Raw genomic sequence first — 24,020 nt, 5'->3', positions numbered from 1 at the left:
TAGAGAATGAGTGACCCCTGAGCCTCCTCCAGGCTAAAGAACCCCAGCTCCCTCAGCTGCTCATCACAGGACAATAATGTGTCAATTTCTTTGAAATTCTCCCATTGGTAAGGCTGGTTCTGGCTTTCTGTGATATTGCCTCCAACAAACAAAGACATTCAAGTCCACCAGACATTTGTATCACCCATAATGAAGTGTGGCTGAGTGGGTCAGGAGTAGAACCATTTGGTAAAGAACTTGTCAATACTTAGTACATGTTAACTTCTAATTTTGTAATTCAATTGTTTATCACATGCTCTTAGATCATGGCATGGTTTAGTTATGACTGAAGCAGAGAAGCAAGGCTCTTAGAAATAAACAGCCGTAAGAATCTACTGATGACCATGCTGTCAAAAGGAAATAAGGTTTCAGGCTGGCTGAACAAGTTTTACATCCCACTTAATGATATGTTCAGTGGCTCCAGGGCTTGGCTCTCAGGTGGAACAGTGAGTATTCAGACCTGGAATTTCCTATGCTCTAGCCAGGAGGTAGCCAGGAGCACATCCATGCACTGGTGTGAGGAGACAGACAAGCTCATCACTGTGCCCTGTGAGCAGGTTCCAGCAAGTGTCTGCTGTTTGTGAAATACTGAATACAACTTGTAGAAATACTGCCAAATACCAGTATTAATTAATGAAATTAACTATGTAATTGCCACGCATGTGCATCCTTGGTTATGGATGCCTCTGCTAGCACATGACCCAGGATGTAGATACATACAGTGATATTGCCCTGCATTATTGGGAATGCATATTCACATGTGGAGGTGATCTGGCTAGCCATTTTACTACAAAGGAAAGCATTTGGATCTTTATACTTGGATACCTTTGGCTATCTTCCAAATTTCCTGAGAAGTAAGTTCATTCTGTTTAGCTATTTGGATCCAACCTGAGTAACAAAATTTCTTTCAGATTGCTGCTTATAAAGACAGACACACACGAACCTCTACAAATATTTATCTTAAGGGCAAAGTTCTCTGAATTAGATAAGAAGTCTATAATCTTCATAAAGCAACGAAGATTACATAAGGTAAACCAAAGCCTCTACGAGCAGTGGTTCTTCATTCAGATTTCTTCCATAAGAAATTTCTAATCCTCATGGGGTTTATAGAAAGAACTGCCTGTAAAAGAATGGAACAGTCCCACTTCAGTTATCTTTGCAAACATCTGTGCTGGAGGCTTTCAGAAGTACAAGACCATACCGAGTTAGCTACAAATTACCTTGGTCATGCCAGTAGTGTAGCTGTGACAGTGTGAGAAAAGAAGAATATCTACATGGTGTGCTAGCCTCCATGCTACTTATATGAGTACAGTGTGTGTAGCTATTTCTATAATTATTTTATGTGTTTTACAGATATGACTGCAGTCCCTGCTACATAGAGTCCACCTCTAACACAAAGGAACTAACATCCATTCAGCTGGTGAAAACTGTTCTGTAGCAATGGTATCACTCAGCAGCCTCAGGGCTGCAATCTGGAATGATTATCTTCGAGGATTCACCAGAGTTTGCAGAAAGCATCCAGTGACTTCTCTCTGCTGCAGCAGCCAAAAAAAATTATTTTTACGCAGGGCAACACCCTTCTCTCTAGTGTTGTTCTGTGATTAGTAGATTGTCTGGAGGTTACTAGATGTCTGGAAGTACTTCCATGATTTTCATACGAGCTGAAGAAGATAGAGAAATTATTAAGATGTAGGGAGGTTTTTGGCAAATAGATGAGAGAGGAGCAAATAAAGAGATTGCAGCACAGTGCAAATTACTGACATTCTTGATGGGCATTTTTAGGCTACACAGCCTGCAGTCAGCACGAGATAACCAGGAAAAAACTTCTGCTGAGGGTGCAGATGAATGCACTGTCCACTGGAAGAGCTCTGGATCAAGTAACAGTGCCTAGAATCACAACTGCTTTGCTTCAACACAACTATGCCTTTATCTCTGAATGAAAATTCCTAATAAAATACTTGACGATTATAGTAAATTCTGATCATAAGTGCAACATCACTGAAGTTTCTTAATCTGCTGACCGTGACTTGATGCTGTGCTAATTGTTAAAGTGGTAAGGATGGTCAGTGTTGGGTTCTTCTATGTAAGTCAAATAGCATCTCCACCTCTGTTTCTCTATTTTGCATACTTGACAGAAAAAAATGTATCATGAATGGGGTGCATTACACATCATGTAGGAAAAAAATCACAGACGAACTGATACTAATTTTGTTATTTGTGTAAGAGAATGAAAGATAAATTCAGTTTAAAGCACAGAGTAATGTTTGTTTCCCAGGCCAGCCACATACTTCCTGTGTGAGCTGGAAAGTACCAAGGGCATGGGAAGTGCTGATAAAATTTTGTGATTATTATGTCTCTGTTGGTCTGTTGTTACATTGCCAGCTCTAACACAGCAATAAATTAATTCAAGCATTGGACAGCAGTTCTTTCTCACAAAAGGTGTTACCAGGTTCAGCTAATTAAATTACCAGCGCTCAAAAGGCCAATAAAAAAAACCAAACAAACAAACCAAAAAAAAAAAAAAAAAAAACCAAAACAAAAAACATCAACCACCACCACCAAAAGCCGCTCCTTTGGGAATCTGTTTGGACATGATTCCAGCTGGAAAAATTGGAAAAAAAACAGCTTTGCTGTCTGGTTACATGAGAGTCTTGGAAGCATCTAAACCTCTGCTTGAGAGATTTGTGTGTAGGCTCTGGAGTTCTGCACTCAACAGGGAATCACTGCTGAATCCCTAATATACATCACAGGTCTGACATTTTGGACATTGCTGCTTAACACTGTTGTGAGTGACCTTAAACAAAATGTGACATAATTACCAATAGTTTGCTAATGGCAAAGAGGATGGTCTACCAATAGAGAGCAGCTGGGATTGCTTTTTCAGTTGACCAAATGAAATAAAATGTGTATTAATTGTATGCATACAAACAAAATGGGCACTAACATGTAAACATATGCTCATACCTATGCAGAAAGGAACACAGGCTAACTTAATGAGGAGTTCACACTGGAAAACATACTTTTCAATCTGCTGGTAGATCTAACTTCCTTGCATAGCCACATCCTGAAGGAACAAGGACTTCACTTCTATTCCATGAAAAAACCCCAAAGACCACCATACACTAGGGGGAAAAGCTTATTACTTCTTTTAACCCATTTGTGTCACAACAAATACTTTCTTGCTCCACTTTTTTGCTCTGTAATTTAAGGAGCTCCTGAAGTGTTCACACAGTAAAGGGCTTCTTTGTGCTTACACAGACAAATACAATGCATAGTTTTTATAAAAGACTACAGGATGTATTTGGTATTAATCCATTTCTCACTGTCTTTTAATTTAAAATTTAGCTTTGTCTTTTGGTGTGAGTATCTATGTTCAATCTGAGACAAAATTTTCTCCATCGTGACTCTTAATTCTGCAGTATAAAAAATCACCAGAGATGTCTGCAAACACCTTTACTTTTCCACACAATTGATTTTTCATATCCTGTAGTTTTTTACTCTCACTACTTACAGATTCATATCACTTACATAAGTATACAGGAATGAAGGTAAAGTGAATTGAGAGAAAAATCTCAACTCTTCCCATTACGATGAAACTAATTCATTGCCACAGTGAATGAAATCTGATAGTTTTGCCTCTGTACAGCATGACAGAACCCTGTTCTCATACACAAAACCTGTATCTGCATACATCTACCAGGATGGGCTATAACTAGGACTAAACACCTGAAATTAATACAGCTGAATGCTATCCTGTGTTTAATCCAATTTAAAGGACTGATGTGCATCATTTGGAATGAATATGAGGTAAGTTAATGAGTCACAATAGGTCTCATGAGCATTTTTGTTGGTAATTAGGGCTATAAAGCTACAGGGAATTATTTCAATCATCCATTGCCCATCACAAAATAACATATAATTTAATAACAAAGCAAACCACAATGTAGTAATTGCAGTGCAATACAAAGTTAGCCTAAAAGCTGAGAGATGCACCTGAGCTGCAGGTTCATGTACTTTTCCCAATTTAGTCTGTTAACAGCTAACTAGCATTAGCTTGCTAGTCAAAAATGCGCCCTCAGAGATGCCACCTTCTGAATCAAGAGTGACTTGAATAGTAACTGGGGTATTTAAGTGTGCAAAAGACTAGCAAGCACTTCTGCTGAGGGTTAGGGCTATATGCAATAGAACCTATTGCAATGAAATACAACTGCAGAAGTCACATTCACAATCAAATCAGTGTCACCTAAAAGGATCCTGGCTAGTTTAAACAGTTTAACTGCACTGATTTAGATTAACTGACAAATCTCTGTATTTACAAAAGGCATACAAAACAGTGAGAAAGATTATCTTCTTCTTTATGAGACTCGTCTGAGATTCAGGCACATGTTCCCAGTTCTTGTATTCAGCAGATCCAGAAGAGTTTTCAATTCTACAACTGTAAGAATTCTACTAACAGTAAGATTCACTTCCAAACTCATGAACAATCTTTGAGCACTTGGCTAGCAATGCTGAGCAGACTGAGTGGCTAAACTGATAGTTGAAAAGATAAGTACGGTCAATGTAAATGATACTTGTATGCAAACAGGCAGACAGGTAGATTCAGGGAATATCAATGTGTCTGTGCTTACTGTGTACAGTAAATCTGTGGAAAAATCCAAACAACCTAAGAAATATATGTGCATAGTCAATAATTAATTAATTCATTCATTCTCCTAGCTAATCATCCATGTTTCTTATTAAGGTATTTGGACTGGTCTGTGAATTGCATCAGGCCTGAAGCTCAGAACAGATGCACCACGATGGGAAAATCTTTAGGAAAATGCTTATTGATTAAGCATGTAAATCATTTTACTGAAGACAAGAGTCTTGTTCTTTTGTTGTTGTTTTTTTTTTTTCTTTTTTTTTAAATAAGCATAGAAAAATCAAAGCTTTTGAGAATACACAGACCAATGCACTTTGAAAGTTCAGCAATTTATAGAAGCATGTTTGCTTTTACTGGACACAGGGGTGAAATCCTAATTCCTTGTCTGAAGGCACATAAAGCTTGACCATCTAATTGAATTGTGGCAGCATTACACACAATTTTAAAACATTTCCATTTATCCAATTCTGTCAAGCTAACAGCCAGTACATTGAAAACAATGTAAAAATAATGATCTGAAAAATAACAAATCACTTAGAAAAAAATACTGCACTCTTTTCTTCACGAAGCACCCCCAAAGATTTATGTATACAGGTACAGTCAATGCTGTGCCAGTGGGAGCCTGTTTACTATAGAATTTGCAATGGTTTTCACAGTAAATGAACTCAACATACGAGTAGGATGCTCAAATTCGTGAAAAATTTTTACTTCTTCATTACAAGCCAAAAAACCCAAAATATTAGAACGTTGTCTGAGTAAGACTGAAGACTTTCAGGAAAGTCTGAAGAAAAGTTGTTACTTAAAATTTTTTAAATCTATGGCAGTAAAAATTTGTCCTTCATTTGTCTTCTTCATAATTTTTTTTCAAGACTCCCAGGTTTGAAAACTACAGTATGTCAAAAAACTCACAGATGTTTTCCAACTCCCTGGGTTTATAGACGAGGAACAGAATCATGCTGCATTATAGGCAGCTAGCACAGTACAGTATTTGCAGTACCAAGAATATAGGAAAATTATTATTGCAGAGACCAAAATCTTTGTGAAATATTGTTATGGTGAATATATATATGAATGGTATCCTTCAGAAGGAAGCTCCCAGGCAGCCATCGGGCCTAAGCTCCCTGCATTACTACAAGTAACAGATACTGAAGAGCTCGTGCTGGTTCAGGAGCCAGGTTTAGAAATGGGTTAAAAATTGCTATGAATTCTGAGGGATACTGCTGGTGACATGGAAGGTACCCGGGAGCCAACCACTCCACATGCCCGTGTTTTTTCCCTGCTGTATTTATCTTAAAGCTTCTCAAGGAAGGATTCACAGCCGGACCACGGAGCGCTGCGCACACACGGGCCGAGAAGGGCACAAAGCTTCGGTCCTGCTGGAACCGCGGCACGGGCAAGGCTGGAAGGGATCACTTTGGGTCATCTCGCCCAACCTCCCTGCCAAGCAGGGTCACCCCGGAGCACACTGCACAGAACTGTGTCCGGACGGCTCTTCAGCTCCAGCGAGGGAGACTCCGCAAACTCTGGGCAGTCTGTTTCAGTGCACAGTCACCCGCATTGGAAAGAAAGCAAGAACTTCAGGATTCAAAAGAAAAACAGTATACCTTGCTTTTTTGCTTTTTTAAAATCAAACGCTCCAGAGAGCCGGACTGGGCCAGAGGGGACCGACACCCCTGCAGCCCCTGCAGCCGCTCGGGTGCCAGAGCCCAGAGGGTTTCGCCGCCTCCTTCCTCAGGGACCCACGGCGAACGCCGCGGTTTGTGCCCTCCCCAGGCCCCGCCGCGGCCCAGGCCCAGCACCTCTCCTGCCCCTTCAGGTTGACCCAGTGACACCACGGGGAAGGCTCCCCGGGGAAGAGAGCCCCGCTCCCCCGGCCGCTCCCAGCCCAGCCCGGCCCGGCAGGACGGGTCCGGGCGCCGCCTCCGCCCCTCCCTCCCTCCGTCCCTGCCGGCCGCCGCTCTCCCCGCCCCCGGCCGTGTGTGCGGAAGCTGCCGGCGCCCGGGATTGTGGGAGCAGGGGGGACGCGGCACGGGGAGGGGACGCGGCCGGGGCCGGAGGGTTCCGGTGCGGGGCGCAGACGTGTCGGCCGGGGCCGCGGAGCGACAGGCGCTGCCCCTGCCCGCTCGGAACAGCGCCCGGCCCGGGGCCGGCCCGGCGGCGCCATGGCCGGGACCAGCAGCCCCGAAGCCGTGAAGAAGCTGCTGGAAAACATGCAGGGGGACCTGCGGGGCCTGAGCCTGGAGTGCCGGAAAAAATTCCCCCCTGTCAAGGAGGTGAGTGGCGCCGAGTCAAGCCGGCCGTGCTGGGCTGAGCCGGGCGGCGGACGCCGTTGCCGGGGAGGCCTCCCGGGGCCCGGCCGGAGCGGGGCTGCCCGTGCTCCGGTACCCAGCCCGGTGCCGATCCCGGTGAGCTCCGAGCTCCGCGGCCGCGGGCTGTGCCCGGCCGTGGCTGTGCCTGACGAGTGTTGTGTGGCTGTTTTCAGTGCGCGCCGAGGCGGGGGCCGTGGGCCGGCTGTGCCCCTCGGGGAGCGGGGCTGGCGGACAGACCGCACCGTCTGCTGGCGGACGAAGCCGGGCCGGCCCCGCTTCGCCCTCCGGGGAAAACACAGAGCTGGGCTTGGCTGTCTCGGCACCACCGAGCGAGCGGAACCGGCCGGAGGCGAGCTGGGCGCCGGGGCTTGGCCGGCCCGGCTGCGGGCACCGAGCGGGCGGCGAGCCCGGCGGGCTGGCTGCGGCCGAGCAGGGCCGTGCCCGGCCCCGGCCGGCCCTGCGGCTGCCGAGGAGCCCGGGCCCCGCAGGGTCCCCGGGGCTGTGCCTTGCCCCTCTCTCGGAGGCTGTGCTGCCCGGGCCGCCGTGCCGTATTCCTCCCCACTGCACACCCGCGGCTGCTGCTGTCTGCTGTGCGGGTCGCTCGTCATCACTCCCGCGTCCTTTTGGGCTTGTGTGGCTTTCCAGTGGTGTGGGCACAACCGAGGAAGCTTGGGAGACGCAGAAGTTTGGGTTACTTTTTTTTCTCCTTTCTTAAACAAACCTTTGATAAACTCATTCCAGTAGAATTGTATGTTTTATTTTTGAAAACTGAATTTACGTTGTGTAGCCTGAGACCTCAGTAATCTCGGTGAGCAGGATTACTTTAATTGAAGAACAGTCGGAATTTTTCATACTAATTTAAAATATACTTTTTAACCATATGTTTTTCTCGTCTTTTTCTACAGTCAGTTTAACTTTTCCTCTATCCACGGTTTAAAAAAGTTTTCTATGAAAAAAAAAGTTGTCGTTTAAAAAGTTTTCTCTGAAATAGTGGGAGGAAAAATACTAAAAGATTAAGTCAGATTAAGATGCAGTCCCAGAAGCACATAAGAAAGGCATTGCATGTGTTATGTGACTTAAGTTCCAATTAAGTGGTAGCACATTTAATATTGTACAAAGTATTATGCACTTTAACAGCTGAATTGAAGCTAATGACTGTGCCTGTTTTGAAAGACATGAAGCAATACATTGTAGCAGGGTGTGTTATGTACCATTTTAGTTTGCAGAGGAATGCTGGTGTGTTTGAGAAATTTTGTGTGGTCACAGGAAAACAAGAGAAAGTTGTGATCAGTCCTGAGAAATTGTGTGTGGTCACATGTAAATAAGAAAAAGCTGCAGTCAGTAGAACAGAAATCTCTGTGTGTTTGGAGGGAGATGGGAGTGCTGCTTGCACTCCCTTCAGTGTATTACTGTGTGACTCTTGTTTAGTCTCTGAACAAGTTTCCCCACTGTGTTAATGTTTATTTTCTTTGAGATCTACGAAGGAGTTGGGCAGTGTCATGCATAAGCTAGTATTTTTAGTAATGCTTCATTATGTTTGCCATGGCTTAATATTATAGTAACTACTGCATGTACTTCATACTTGCTCAGCACGTTTATCATATTCTTGTGTAAGGTCGACTTTTGTGTTGTTCACTTTAAATTGATAGCAATTTGTATAACTTTCTTCAGTAAAAGCACTTAAACTTTTCTGCAGTTGTCTGGGATTTGGATGGGTTTATTGGAATAGTAGTAGTAGATGTTTATAAAGAGGTGGAACTTTCTGCTGGGAGTTGTCTGCTCTTACAAAGAGTCTGAGTGGAAGCAGTCCTACAGTAGGATGTATGATACAGTTGCAGGAAACGATCTTACTTCCTCATTTCTGGAAGCCCTTTTTTTTTTTTTCTAGTTCTAAAGAAAATGGGTGTCATTTTCTTTGGTCAAATCTCAACTGCTAAAGAGATATTTTAATTGTATGCTTTTGGTCTGAACATGAATAAATTTGGCTAATGTGATCAGAGGAATGGCATATTCTTCTTGTCTTGAAACAGCACTAGTTTTTTAAACCATGTTTAAATAGTGGCTTTTAAAAACAAATTCACCCAACTTACAATCTCACTTTTTTACTTGCAGCGTAACTAAATTCTCCCACATGCATTGTAATTTATGAGTTTATATTGCAGCTGATGTGTATGCTTTCATGTCACTTAACAAGCTTACTGTACTGGGATAAAACTATTGAAAAAACTCCTAGTCCCAAATTAATAGTTATGAGATGTATATCATAGTTGTCGTATTTGATAGGTACTTTATAAAGGTAAACTGCTTCTCATAATCTTTCTTGTGTCTGACACAGTCAAAGATTTTGCTCATAGTTGTAGTCTTCAACCACTTGTAAAATGAATTGTCTGTTCTGGTTTTATTTAGTTTGGTTTGTTTTTGTATTAATAGTATTAAAATTCTACAAAGTGAATTTGGCTGGTAGGTTTGCTGTGATAAAAGTAGTAATGTACTTCTCAGTTCTGCTTGTTGCTCAGATGATTAACTTGAGTAAATTCTTTAACCAATACTGCAAGGATTTAGACCAGTTGTATTATCAGAAAAATAGGGCCTTTTTTATTAAAAGCATTTTAGTTTTCGCTCTTTAAACACCTTTCTAATACATACGTTATTACAAAGTTATGTAGTATCTCTTAGGTTCAGAGAGACCAAGGCAGTATTAAATAATTTTTGAACAGGCAGATACATGTCTCAGCTGAAGAAGTTTACTGAATTTAGGGGAGGAGGATGAGGGTGGAGTTTGGATGCAGAAGAGAAGAGGACAGCCGACCATGGGATCTAGATCTTATCCTCAGTTAGGAAGTAGAAGTAAGTTCTAAATGAACCTTCATTGAAAATGGAACTTGAACTATTCAATGTTTTGAGGACTTTCATTTCAATTTTTCTGTTGCTCCAAGTCTGTAAAGTTTTCTTAGTAGGTCACGCTTATGTGAAAATCGTGTAATTCTAAGTCCGGTAACGGTTTTTGCTGACTTCAATAATCTGTTAAGAAGTGTTGAAATCACTGAGTTACTTCCAGTGTTAAACTTGGGACACAAATATGTGGCCAACTTCCTTCCCCTTAGTTAGAGCCTTTTACTGAGAAATAACAGGATGTTTTGTTGGCTCCAGAGTATCCATATGTTGTCTGTGCTCTGTGTTATGAATAATACCAGAGCAGGATTTTCCTAGGTTATGCCCTTTAAAAATGGGAGCTGCAGAAAGAACCTGCAGGTATGAAATTACATTGCTGACAATGTTTGGGTTTAAATAACAGACCTATTTTTCTTAAGGGTGTGGAGAATACCAGTAACTATCACACTTGAAATCCATTTCTCTTTGTTGCTAGGTTTTTTTCTGTTTGATACTTCCTCAGATCAGCACTGACTACAGAAGTGTACTGGACACAAATGATATACACTATGACCAAGAAGTGATTTGGTGATTATGTCTCCGGTATGCCAAACCTGTTTCTACTGGCAAACATACAAACAATGACATTGCTGCAAAATGTGTTTGCATTTTTGTGATGTACTTCTGTTGCCCAATTAGAAAAGTAGGTGCCAGCCATGGATGGGATAGAAGCTCTCAGGGAAGTGTAAATAAAACACTGCCTTTTGGAGCTTGAAATTGTAGAGGATGAAACAGTATTTGGTGCACAGATCAGTCCTATTGATGTTATCTGAAGTAATCTGGTGTTTCTTCTAGAAAACAATACAATGTGATCATTAATATGTAATTTTTAATACAGTGGGCTCTGAGATTTGCTCTGTACTAGAGAGTATTGTAATGCTGCTAACACTGCACTGAATTGCATGCTGCACACATAGAGCTTTATAAACTATTTTAATCCGCTAGTGACTAGAGTTTTGGTATGGTGTGCTGCATTTGTGGAAAGCTGGTGATGCTCTTCTTAGTCATCTGGAGTAAGAATTTTCTCTTACCACAGAATTGAAAATCATTTAGTGTCCTAAATAGGTTACCTGCTGTTTCTTATTACAGAATGAAAATACTGTCAAGTAAAATGCATCTGATTTGGTTAGATAATTCCACTGCATTAAAAAAACTTAGAAATACAAGGACAAAATGTTTATAATTGACAGAAATAATGGAGCTAAAACGAGAAATAAGTATACCCAGAAGTTTCTTGCAGCCTGAATTCCAGTTGTTTGTAAATCCTTTCTGTTTACACAGATCTAGTCAAGCAGTTGCATCTTTCTAGTAGGCGTGTAGTCTCTGTGTTGTCTCAGGTTTTTTCTTGGCTTTTAAATAGCAGTAAAAGCAAAGTGAGTTTAAAAAATACTACAAAAATTAACTCTTACCCAGCTCCCTGCACAGTTTCAGGCACATCTGTGCTGGTAGGAGGAGAGGGGAAGAGAGAGAGGACAGATGGTGTTGGGGTAGACAGGGACTCTACACATCATCCCATTACAGAATCAATTTGGTCTGAGCCAGAGTGTTCCCTTTTCTTGGCAGTTGCATAATGGGTTGCAGGTGCCTATATGTTTTAGGATATTTGTTGCTATAATAGGACTGGAAAAGAAGTGGCATTCAACTTGCCTCTGCTGGAAGAGCAGCATAGAATTAGCTTTGAATACTTCTGTCAGTAGAAATGCTCTCTTCAGTCCCTTGGAAGAAAGCCTCACTGTGCTGTTTCTTTACCAGATCCTTGCTTGAAAGAGCAGCATTACTTTAACTTAGCTACTTTTTGAGTTGTGTTCACCTTTGGCACATAGGCATAATTTTGAAACTGTATTATAATTTGGTGTGTCTAGGAAAAATAATAGAATCCAATTTTGCAATCCTATTTTTTCTTCTTTTATAAGCAAGTCTTCTTGCAGGCAAATAGCCTTACAAAGCTCATAAGGTAAAAGTTTAAAAAGTAGGATTTGAGTGACTTCTGGACAAAGCAAACTTTAAATTATTTAATTACAGTAGATGTAGTGTGGACTAGCCAGAGGCAAGAGATGGGATTTGCCCTTTCTGAGAGGCTGTATGTTGTGTTGTGTGAGGAAAAGCATTATTATACATTTCTTCCTTTGGAGTCCATTCTTGTTTGCATTGAGTGACATATATGACAGTTCAGTCCCCTGGGTTAAATCATTGTTGTTTAGGAGTGATATACTGAACTCATTTTAATGCCAAAAAATTAATTGGAAAGCTTGTCCTTTTTAGAGAACCTCTGATGTCATTGGGTAACTGTGTGAAACTAAACATGAGGGTGTATTGCAAAAGTTAAATGCGCATTAAAAAGATACAGATCAGTTACTTAAGTATATAATGTCAAAGTGATTATTAGGCCTCCTAATGCAACTGGAAGGAACAGTTAAAATGTGAATATTTGTTAGCTGTTTGTTCTGTAATGGTAATAATATTTCAGAAATTTAGTTAGCTAAGAAAGAAAATTACATTCTGAACTGTCTTGTGATTTGAGCATCTGAGTCACTTGATGTACTTCTAGCATTGAATAGTTTCTGAGTACTCTGCGTTCATGCTACTTTAGTGGTAAAAGGATGAGCCAAATGAACCTAAGAAAGAAGAAAACTTTGTACATGGACCATTTTCAGTAAGAGTATTCAAGTTTTTGGGTTTCCTGCTTAATTTTTTTAATAAAATTGTTTAAGTAATTCTGACACTACTGCCCACAGGGAATTCAACCTGCACTGAACTTTCCAGATTGTTTTATTTTCAGGTCTTCACAACATTAAAAGGATGAAAACTAGAGGTTTTTTGTGGGTTTTTTTGTTGTGTTTTGTTTTTGTAATGGGTATTCATTTAACTAATATTTTAAAGGTTCTCTTGAAATAGAGAAACAATGCTCTGTAGAATGTATGTTGCCATACTTAGGCAGCTTGCACTAAAGCTTGTGTTTTGTGCATGTGACTGGAGATTACTCTGTAGCATTCTTGAATTGCCAGCCCATAGCTGAGCTGGTAACTTGAAACCAGTAATTCCTAATATCTCTTAGTTTATTTTGTAATTTCTGATCTTTACCAATTGCTGTGTCTGCTAGATTTATGTTTGGAAGTCCATTAATTTTGCAGTGATTCTTATTCAATATTGACCTTTATACAGTTGTATTTCTTCATTATTATATTTTTAGAAGTGAATTCTAGGGGAAAACATCTATTCAGATGTGTTCTAGACTTAATGGTTCATTGTAAGTCATAAGTTTCATGTGATTGTTTTAGTCTTTTAGAAGAAATGTCACGTGCTGAAGTAATTCACGTAGGGCACACAGGTCAAATTTCTTCATCATGTAATACCTTGCAATTTAATGAATAAAGAAAATTATTAAAAGTTTCAGTATATCAGTCTGTCTTTATGCTTTCCAAGTTACACTTTTCAGTGCAGGATTAAGGTGCCTAATGTTGGGTGTCTAAGCTTTGTTGATTGTGCAGGCTTGGCTTGTCATGGAAATGCCAATAGTCAATAGAGCCAAAGAGTATCTTGTAGCCAGGGAATTGATTCCCTCTGTCACCTACACACTAGGTGTTCTGCATTGCCACTTGAGGTACAATAATGTTTATCCCTTGGTTTCCAGCCTCTGGTCTAGAAGAGTATGGGTCTTCTGGTGTCTGCGTGTTGTTGTCTTGGATACAGCGGCCTGAGCTTAGACCTCTGCATTGAGCCCCTGCTAGTGGGTCAGCTGAATTAGCTTAAGGAGAGGCTTTAAGAATTAAGGAGCATTCAGGAAAGACAATCTCCATTGTAATGGGAGTCTAAATATTTAAATTTGTGCATCTTAATCTCTGATTTAATTCCCATCTGCTTCCCATGGCTTCTTGAAGATTATACAGGAAGCTTGTAGTACAAGTTGGAAATCCTTGGTGACTCTGGTTCTCAATGAGTGCCTAAATTGTCAACTGTTGTTTCTCTTTACCAGGTGTCTGGCAAATGGATATTGCCAATTGAACATAGTACTTGTGGCAAGTCCTCAAAAATTGCCTGGTCCCATCTGTTCTGATCAACAAGCTGAAGGCAATGTTAGTTTCAACTTCAAATGTATGTCTCCTGAAGCTCTGAAACAGGAGGTTGTTTTATTTTTAACATAGAATGATAATTTTTGGGTTAGAAGTATGTAACTAAAATTCAAGTGCAAGTGCTCAGTTTCAGTGGTTTAAAATCAGTTGTGTGGTACTTGAATGGATCACTCAGAAATCTCTTAATGGTAGACATGTGCTCTCAGGGTATCCATTAGGTATCTAATGTATTATATAGCATATATTATATATAACATTTAGGTATCCATATAATTTTTATAGAATACAACACAAAATATGAGATACATCCTTGTTCTGTCTGTTGAAGAATTTAAAAATTTGTTGCTAAGTGGTTTATGTTTCTTCTCTTTTAGGTGTTAGTTTTTTGCCTTTTCTCTCTACATTAGTACTGTTCAGTAATGAGTTGTTTTATTTATGCATTGTGATTTGATCTGATAATTTGTATGTGATGTTTTTTCCAGTTGAAGTGTAGTATTTTGACTGTCAAATGAAAACTTGCCATCTTAAGTATTTGTATTTGAGTATAAGTGAGGCAGCTCCAGAGGCATCAGCTCTGAAGCACTTTAGATAACTGACAATTCTTCTGGCATTAGTGGTGGTTAAGCTTTAGGACTCTGAATTGGCTGCTGGTACTGCAAACTGACAGCTTCAGAAGATTAATGGAAATGAACAAAGTTCTGTGTTTTTGAAAAACAAAAAACCATAAACTTCAATATCTTAAATCTTCAGCTGGAGACGAAAGTGTATTATAGAATCTGCTAATGCTTTTTTTTCTAATTTATGATAATTTTTGAGCAAAATGATAAATTTTTCAGTGTAATAAACCCAGCACAGCAATGTCAGATCATTTGCCAGTTACATGTAAATTACATGTAAAGTGAGTATATATAAAAGAGAAGGGTCAGAGTAGGGATGGTACTCAGGGGGGAGGAAGATAAAAATGCAAAAGGCAAGTACAATGCTTTTTCACACAAATGTGATACACTTGAGTATTTTCATGAAACTGATTTAGTAAGGAGTTTTTTGTTTGTTCTATTCTAAATAATAGTTTAGCAGTACAGTAATGGTCCAGAATGTGCTTTTGCACAGCAAGCCAGAATAACAATGAAGTGAAATTGTACTTTAAACAGAAGGACCTCTTACCTAAACTGTTGGATATAGGGTTAGTATTCCAGTTGGAAAGGCAGATAATCGTGGATAGAAAAAAATTGCTCTTTTTATTTCATGTAATAGATATGGAAGTGACTATAGATAACATATTACTCTCATCCAGTCTTAATAAAAGATTGGCAAACAATGTAATTTAAATACTAATAAAAACCATCATTCCTGAATGCTTTTCTTTTTAGAATACGGAAATCAATAACTTATGTGGCAAGGACTGCAAACGTTACAACAATTTTAGTGTTTTTGGAGATAGCAATTTGCTCTAGTGTACAATGAAAACACAAATGGTCATTCAAAAGCACTAGCAGTGAAAATTCTTAGTTTTATTAACTTTTGGTAACAATGCTATCACATTTAGATGTTCACACAAAAATATCCTTAATGTCAGATCAATCCATAGTAGAAATTAGCACATACTTGGTTATTACATTAAATATCCTTACAGGAATGTACATATTCTGATTAATAAAGTCAGAGAGGTGCTGACTTCTGTTCCTAATTGTTAGATACAAATTCCTTTGAAGATCAGCATATTTATCCTTTTTAAAGCTTTTTTGAAAATCCAGGTTTGAAACTTTAAAAAACCCGATTGCTATGGCAGAGACAACAATGGCTTTTTCTCACTTTAGATTCAAATTCTGTGTCATCTTTTCCGTAGAAAAAGTTTTTAACTATGTAATTATTTTTCAGTAGAAGAAGGGTAACACTTTCATGTTTACCCCAGAGTAAAGTCAAATCCGTAGAGATTACTGCAGAGCACCTGATGTACAGTCAGATCACATCCCAGCTGACTGCTCTGGTCCCTTATTTGCCTGCCTGTATGTGTTGCAGTAGAGGTCCAAGATGTCTTGGCCTCTGAGAGTTAAATGTTCAAGCACATACCATGCCATTATTCTTTGTATTGTCAAGACAAGTCCTGTTCTTGGGCTGCTGGGTAACGTTATGATGATCATGGAGTTAGCTCTAGTGGTATCTTTAGGTAATGTAGATTACCTGCTACAGCTGAATTTAAGGGCTTCCACAGTGTCCCAGAAAACAGATTTGAAGAACTGGAGCTTTCTAGATGCACTTACTACTCATGTGTGCATGGCTTGCCTTTACATCATGCTGAATTTATGTAGAATTGAATATCCCAGTTATCCTAATACCTTCATATGCTATTTATTTATTTATTTATTTTATTTAAATATATGTACACAGACTACAAAGTGGAGAAATTTAGCTTGTGAATGTTACCTGGATGTTGGTAAATGTTGGTTCTGCTTGAGGATATGTTAAATCTTTCCTTCCTGATTGCCTGAGCAGGTATTACCTCCCTCTGTTATTACCCAATAAGTGCTTTCGACCTAAACAAAGTAAAAATTTTCAAAAATTGGAAAGATACTCACAGTACTTGTAATGACAGGAAGGCTGAAATTCTTCCCTGTTTCAGCTGAAGACTGAGAAGTCTATTAGGAGGGGAAGAGTTTTGGATTTGAGAAACTGCTGAGGCTGGGTTTGGAAGTGTCTGTGCGTTTCCACATCTCTTATGTAGGATGTGTGGTATAAGTTTTTAACTGTAAACATTTTTAACTGGGATTCTGAATAGAAACTATAGCATAATGCAGATGATCATACGAATTTCTATATCAAAAAGTTGTTTTGTTTTACCTTATTTTTTAAAAGAAAATGTATACTATTTTATATAAAGCCAGCATGAAAACAACTGAGAGCCATTATGTTGGAAAATTTTTGTCCAAAGTGCGTGGTGTTTATGAATTCCACTAATGTGAGCAGGCTTAATATTTCTTTGAATCAGAATGAGTTTCTCACTCCTGGCAAGACAGAAATCAATTGCCAGTAGATGTGATTAGTTTTAGTTTAAAGATAATTGAAGTTGGATTATGACAAATCTTTCATATTAATTAATAAGAACCATGTGTTGTGACAAGAACCCCTCCAATTGCTTGCAATTTATAACTGAAGAAGAACAGGGTTTGACTTAAATCTCAAGAACTTCAACACATTAAGTTATATAATTAAAATAAATGAGAGCTGCATTTGGCATGCCTTATTTTAGTTATGCAAAATATATATGTTCATGTTGCTTTTGCTCATTTGAGCGTGTTGTATTGTTAATTAGGCTGTGGATATTACTGACTTTATTTTTAAAGTAGAAAACTGTGTTCAGAAAAACTTAAATAAATCTCCAGGGTTTTAAAGCAGTGTTTAGTCTTCCTGTATTGTTTTGGGAAATATGTTTTTTTGAAACCAACCAAACAAGCCTCTGCTTTGCATTTCTCATTTAGCTGTTTTGAGAAATATGTATATCAACTCTTTAATTAAAATGTTTAATTGTAAATTTATACAGTCACCTTAGCCTGACTTTCTGTGAAATCTTGTTGGAGTAATGTTCTGATGGAGAGGGAATATTAATACTTGGTAAAATTTCACGCACTATCGTTTTCATATTTTGGCTGTCACTGCTTCTCTGCTTCTCTAATCTGTTTTATGTGGTGACAGCACACATCTTTAAATATTACTATCAGAGGAAAAATAGAAATGTTTAGTGTGGAAAGCACACAGAAATACAAAGCTGAAATAAAAGAGGAAGTGTGTTTTCAAATTTGCAGACCAGTATTTTCCAGCAATAGGAATCCAGTCATTTGGGAAAACCTGTTGCATTTATTTTGATTTCTTTAATTCTTTCCAGAGGCTTACAGTGTATTAATGAAATTTAAAAATGGAAGGGCACAATGTACAACATATCCTTTGTGTTTTGTGCACAAAGCTTTCAGAAGTCAGTCTGGAAATGCAAAGCTTCAATGTTACGTTTCCAGTTTGGCTTGATTTCCATTAGAGAACACGACTTGAGTGATGTCTGCAGGGAAGTGTTTGTGTGCATTGAAGAGGGAGTTGCTGTTCCCTGGGGGCCATGTGTGATGTCCTGGCTGGGCTGGGCAGTCCTGGTTGTCACCCTGCCACGCTGTGCCCACGCACCCCTGGCCCTGCTGAAGGAGTGTGCGAGGAGAGGACGATGCTGCTGCTCTGCCAAGTCAGACTTGTGGGGAAAGGGGAGGAGCTGGTGCTGTGCACTGATGGCATGCTGGAAAGAGCAGAGAGTATTGTTAGAAAGTCAGTATTGTTAGAAAGTCACCTTCATGGCATTGCCCTGGGATAATTTGTATAGGACATTTGGGAGTCAAAATCTGGGGGAAGATGGGTTTCACTGTTGTACTTGTAGTTTGAAACTGTATAGAGACTATATAATAGTGTTTTTGCTTGCTAGTGATTTTTTTTTTTTTTTGCATTCATAAGACTGGAAAGTAATACAATGAGGATAATGATTTCTAAAAATTTTGAATATACCCCCTTCCTGTGAAATTCTAGAAAGAATTTCCAGCAGCTACAAAAATTTAACTTCTGCATTAGCTCTGCTAGCAGAAACCACATTTCTTGCTCTGAGACTATACTTTTTATTTATCTACAATAATTTTTATTTCTTTTTGGATATTAATGTGTAATACAGAACCTAAACTGCTTGCTTTCTTTTCTTCCAGGCTGCTGAATCAGGAATAATAAAAGTGAAAACAATAGCTGCACGAAACACAGATATTTTGGCAGGTAATTATTTGCTGTGCAATAGGAAAAATAAAGCTGAGTTACAGATCAAAATGTTAAGATGTCTTGAAAATGGCTAATAATACTACCTGTCTTCTAGTGTGTGCTGTATTGTTGATGCTTTACGCTTGGGCACCTAGCAAAAAAGTAGCATAGAAGTTTTTTAACACTACTTGTCTCTTGTTAGTGCTGTTAGAATGCTGAAGGAGGGCTCCATTTTCAGTTGATGCTCTACATAAATAATCATTCACTTAGAAAAATAAGATGAAATACTTAGATCCTGTGTTCTCAGTGTTTTAATTTATGTGGGTGAGTGCTCTGTGTGGAGTTCTGCAGAATAATCCACGTGTATGTATTAGTCCAGCCTTTGGGGAATTGTAACTGGCAGGCAAAAATCCATATTCATCTGAGACACATTTAAGATGTTCCAATGTCTTGAGGGATGGGACATATCTTGTGAGCTGCAGCTTTGTAAGTGCTTAAACCAGTATCTCTTGACTGTCTTCAGCTTTATAAAGTTGTCTTCTTGCCAGTTGCTTGGCAGGGTTTGAATGTTCCTGAGTTAATATTTGAGTATGTACCCAAGATGTAGTCAAAATCCTTGAAATGCTAGATTGTTTGGAAGGTCCAGTGGAATAGCTGCAAAACCATATCTTGTTTTGACGTATGTATTTCAGATATTGTTAAGGAGGCATTTTCTAGGATTATTTGAATTAACAGACCCACTCCTCAGTATTTCACTTTAATGCCTCTTTTTTATTTTGTTTATTTTCTTTGTTTTTACTGCTGTCATGAATGCTGACATAAGGGGGAAAAGTATGCCAGGTAATGTCAGCTATATCAAAATGCACAAATGGAAAAGGGAAAGCAGTAGTTAGCCATTTGGGAAGCTGTCAACATATTACTGCATAAAGAAGTTAGTATTTTTGAAAGCTAGTTTCTAATCCTGCAAAATTCTCTGTTTTTTGGTTTTCAGTGGGAAGAGATAGGAAAGATCATTAAATTTAGTTGTGGATGGGCAGTCTTTGCTTTCATCTTTTTGAGGGAACACTTTCTCATAGTTGGTAAATTTTTAAAAGTTGGGAAGTTTAACCTAAAATGTAGTTAGTATTTATTTCATTCAAAAAACGTGCACAGATTTGTTGTTAAGAGGTTTGGGAAACCAGCAGGTCCTCAGAGTTATTTTGATTAGTTAATCTTTGCTAATAGGATAATAACTTTTTCCTCCTCTGTTCCACAGTTTTGTACTGGGAAAATGTACTTTGCCTGTGCATTATCCTAACATTCCACTGTTAAAGAATATGTCATTAAACAGACTCAATTCTTTATGAACTCTTGTATTTTTTGAGGTATTAATTATAAGCTAATCTTATACATAAGTTTGTGTCAAGAGGTCATCTCTCTAATATTTAAAATCTTCTGAAGAAAAATAATATATATACTTTAGTAATAATAAAGCTGCAAAATGCTACATTTTGCAATGTAGCATTCTGTAACTGTGAAATCTAGTGGATGCTTTTTGACTGTTAGATTATTTAGGAACATCTATTCTAGTAATACAAATAAATATTTTGATTGGGATATGATTTTTTAAATATTTTGATGTAAACTCATTTTACTAATGTAGATAAGAACAACTGTATCAGATTGTTTTGAATAAGCTGACCTGATGCTTTCTTGTACTATTTCATTGTGTAGGATTATAATTTTTGGGAAAATAGATGCAGGTTTACAATCTTTATTAAAATCTTACAAGTCTTTGTTATTTTTGGTGAGATATGCTTAACATGCCAGAATTTAGAGGTCATTGATCTAACTTCTTTCTTTCTCTTGCAAAAGTTAAGTTGAGCTGTTTCAAAGTCATCATTCTTGGCAGTGTGTACATGCTTTATTATTTACTTATAAGAATTTGAGACATTCCAGAGGAGGAGAGAGCCTTAAATCACAGGAGATAAATTTGAGAAATTATTTCCATGTGGCTTTGAGATGTGCAAAAACTTATGGTTTAGGAGTTCTAAAAAATCAGAATTACAATCTTGCTGATGAAATGAACGGGTAAGTTATACTTTACAAAAACTTCTCAATTGTTATGGTTCAGTAAGAGAGATTTCCTTTTTAATATATTCTTCCATAAATTGGTAGCAAAATGGTGGCAGACCTGGCAATAATACATTTATTGTGTATTTTAAGACTGAAGCTAATACAGTCACAGAATCACGAGATTACAGAATATTCTGATTTGGAAGGGATCATCAAAATTTAGCTCTAGACCCTCTCAACAGGAAAGCCCCAAGAATCACTCCATGTGCCTGGTTGCTCTAAAGCTAAATGGGTACCAGAGCAGATCTACAAAACATTAATTTTTCAGATTTATGAATTAAAAATACTTGCATAGATTCTGTTGTAAGAATGTTGCTTTCAATGGATTATAGAAGAAAATATTGTAAAAGGCTAAATTTATTCTTTGTCTTGTTGTTTATTAACTCCTGCCATTTTTGCCATTTAGAATTATCTTGAGTCTCATGTTAAAGATAAATGTTTTGTGGTATCTTTTGCTTGTTTTTTCTGCTTGATGGTTAGAATTTAGTGGCAGTTCAGAAACTGGACATAGAGCCTGCACTGGCTCTGAAGAGGCTGGTGAAACAGGACTATGTGTTGATATCACCCTCTAATAACTATTATCTTACAGAAAGTTGACAACCATAATTTATAATAGCCTATCCTTTTTGTAGAAACTTCTGAGTCAGTTAGTGTTTCAGTTGGAAAACATCATAAAGTATATTTTTGTAGTTTTAACTTGTTTCATTTTTTTCCAAATTAATTGTAGTGATGCTTAGTAGTATAGATCATGTTTGAATTTTTAGGTGAGAATGTATTTTTTGTTTATGGTAACTACTGTTCCCTGAAAAGCATGTGAAACTTTTCATGAATAGATTTCTTCTACTACACGTAGACTAAAACAGTGTATGAGATTCAGTGTAAAAATACACATTGAACTTTAAACAGCGAGGGAGTGTTTAGTATCTGAAATGGTGATGAGCCGCTAAAATCTTAGAAATTTGCATGAATCAACAAACATACCTGCAAATGGAAAACCACCCATAGTCAGAGCTATGCTTTCTTTTAGTATTTTTAGTGTTTTAATTTTTTTGAATTATCTCAGGTTTCTTGAATTACTTTTATGGGAAAAACTATTTTAAATGCCAGTGTAGAATGTTGTATTCATTATGAAGCTTTTTCTCTTTAGCAAAAATACAAAAAAAAACCCCACAAAAAAAACAAAGCAAGAAAAAAAAAAAAAAAAGGGGACTGTGAGAGAAGTATATGGAAACTGGTTTTCTCCTTGCAAAAGTCCATTTTAAGAAGCTGTCCTTTGTCACTGAAACCATTTGGCAAATTCACAGCCAGGTGAACATACCCAGGATACAAACAGTCCAGTCTCTCTCTTCCTGTTTTGTCAATCCAGTCTCTTTCTCCTCCTGTTTTGCCAGTGGCAGTTTGCTCTTCCCCTTCCTGCCATGTGCTTTGGAATGTTGCTCTGTGCTGCACTGTGTTTCTCCTGCATTAGGTGCTGAGGTGAAGCAGAGCAGAAGGGCAGTGCTACCAGCCTGAGACTGCTGGTTCCTGTGGCAAGGCCAGGGAGAGCTCTGGGGTTGGCAGAACCTTACACCACCTTGCTAACCACATGGGCTCTTAAGTGGATGTTTTGGATTTGGAAAGTCAATTGACTGTGTTAGAGAGAAAGTGCTTGGAATTTGAGCCTTGACCAGGGTGATTGTGGAAGTGAGCTGTGTCAGCCCAGTGTCTGTCTTGACTTGGCTTTTCCGTGTGGTCCGCATGTAAATCCCAAATTTCTAAGACTGGAGATTGCTTTTTGTTAAGAGGTGTGAATAACAATTTTTGCAGTGCATTTTTCAATTAAACATTGACTGCTTCCATATTTCTCTTTGAAAGCATTGAAAGAGAACAGCTCAGAGGTGGTTCAGCCTTTTCTGATGGGTTGTGGAACAAAAGAACCAAAGATCACTCAGCTGTGTCTAGCAGCCATACAGAGGCTCATGTCTCATGAAGTTGTTTCAGAGGTAAGATCCATCTTTATACAAAAACATAAATATTTCAGAGTGAGAAGTACAGACCTCAAATGGAAGTAAACAAGTTGTTTTAGGAGACTCTCTATTATAATGAACATAGTCCACAAAATATTTTACTCATAGTTGTTTTTCAGTAATTTAAAAGAAAACCTTTTATGCCTTAAAAAATAGGTGAGGCAGTATTAGTAACCTCTAGAAGGAAATTCATGAAAATTGAAACCAACTCATTTAGTTCATATTCCTACACTGCAGGAACTGAACATGTAATGAACCTTGTGCATCCGAAAATATATTCTGTGCAATAACATTATTGTGTTTTTGTTACATTTTATTTTTAAAAATAAGGTAAAATGGATGTACATTTTCTGCAGCAATGGATGTCATGATACATTATGTACTGCCTATATAGTGTGTTAGGAAACTGATGCAGGTATTGCTGTTAAAATACACCTTCAGTTGTGCTTGTGTAATGTAAAATTACACTGTTTTCTCTCTGATATGAGTGAATTCTGAGAGTAACATATGTTTTTACTGTGTCTTCTATATTTCCGAGTAGAAAATTAAGTACAGGCTTTAATTTCTACTGGATATTAAGACATTTCTGTTATCAGTTCTTTAAAAATACTTTGGGAAGCTTGTGACAATGAAATTGGCTTTATATTCTCAATGTAGTCCTATGGTATAGATGAACAGGCACATTTACTTATAATACGCCTTTATGACAGTGATATTCTTACATATGTACACAATACACCAGTAGATAAATATAATAATAGGTGAAAACAATTATTTCTTTGTAGGCTGCAGCAGGAAACATTATTAATATGCTTTGGCAGTTAATGGAGAACAGTCTTGAAGAACTTAAATTGCTCCAGACAGTTCTTGTACTTTTAACAACCAACACAGTTGTGCATGATGAAGCGCTGTCCAAGGTAAGAATTTGTTGGTGTCAACTATAGAATTTAAAATATCCAAGAGGAAAAATGGGGAAATTTTGCATATGGAGCATGTGAAAACAATGAATGAGGAAGAGGCTTTCTTGATTCTATTGTGCTCCTATTGTCTTTATGACTAGACTCTGAGAACAGAATTTCTTTTAGCTTCCTTCTGCATGTGTTGTGTAATTCCTGCACAAAAATATATTTTGGAC

At 38.4% G+C, this 24,020-nt stretch overlaps 1 protein-coding gene across 2 annotated transcripts in view; it reads left to right on the top strand.

Annotated features, from left to right (window-relative positions):
- Nucleotides 1-6,699: 6,699 nt before the first annotated feature.
- MON2 (MON2 homolog, regulator of endosome-to-Golgi trafficking) overlaps nucleotides 6,700-24,020 on the top strand; it is a 67,740-nt gene continuing 50,419 nt past the window's right edge. The window contains exons 1-4 of one of the 2 annotated variants that reach the window (XM_056482686.1): nucleotides 6,700-6,954; nucleotides 18,719-18,782; nucleotides 22,734-22,861; nucleotides 23,671-23,802. In XM_056482686.1, the coding sequence (XP_056338661.1) occupies nucleotides 6,844-6,954; nucleotides 18,719-18,782; nucleotides 22,734-22,861; nucleotides 23,671-23,802 (435 nt within the window). In that variant the 5' untranslated portion in view covers nucleotides 6,700-6,843. The remainder of the gene's footprint in view (nucleotides 6,955-18,718; nucleotides 18,783-22,733; nucleotides 22,862-23,670; nucleotides 23,803-24,020) is intronic. The other variant, XM_056482687.1, reaches the window with a different exon arrangement.

Source organism: Oenanthe melanoleuca, chromosome 1A, assembly GCF_029582105.1.
Source record: "Oenanthe melanoleuca isolate GR-GAL-2019-014 chromosome 1A, OMel1.0, whole genome shotgun sequence".
NCBI lineage: Eukaryota > Metazoa > Chordata > Aves > Passeriformes > Muscicapidae > Oenanthe > Oenanthe melanoleuca.
This window is presented reverse-complemented; position numbering and strand designations above follow the sequence as displayed.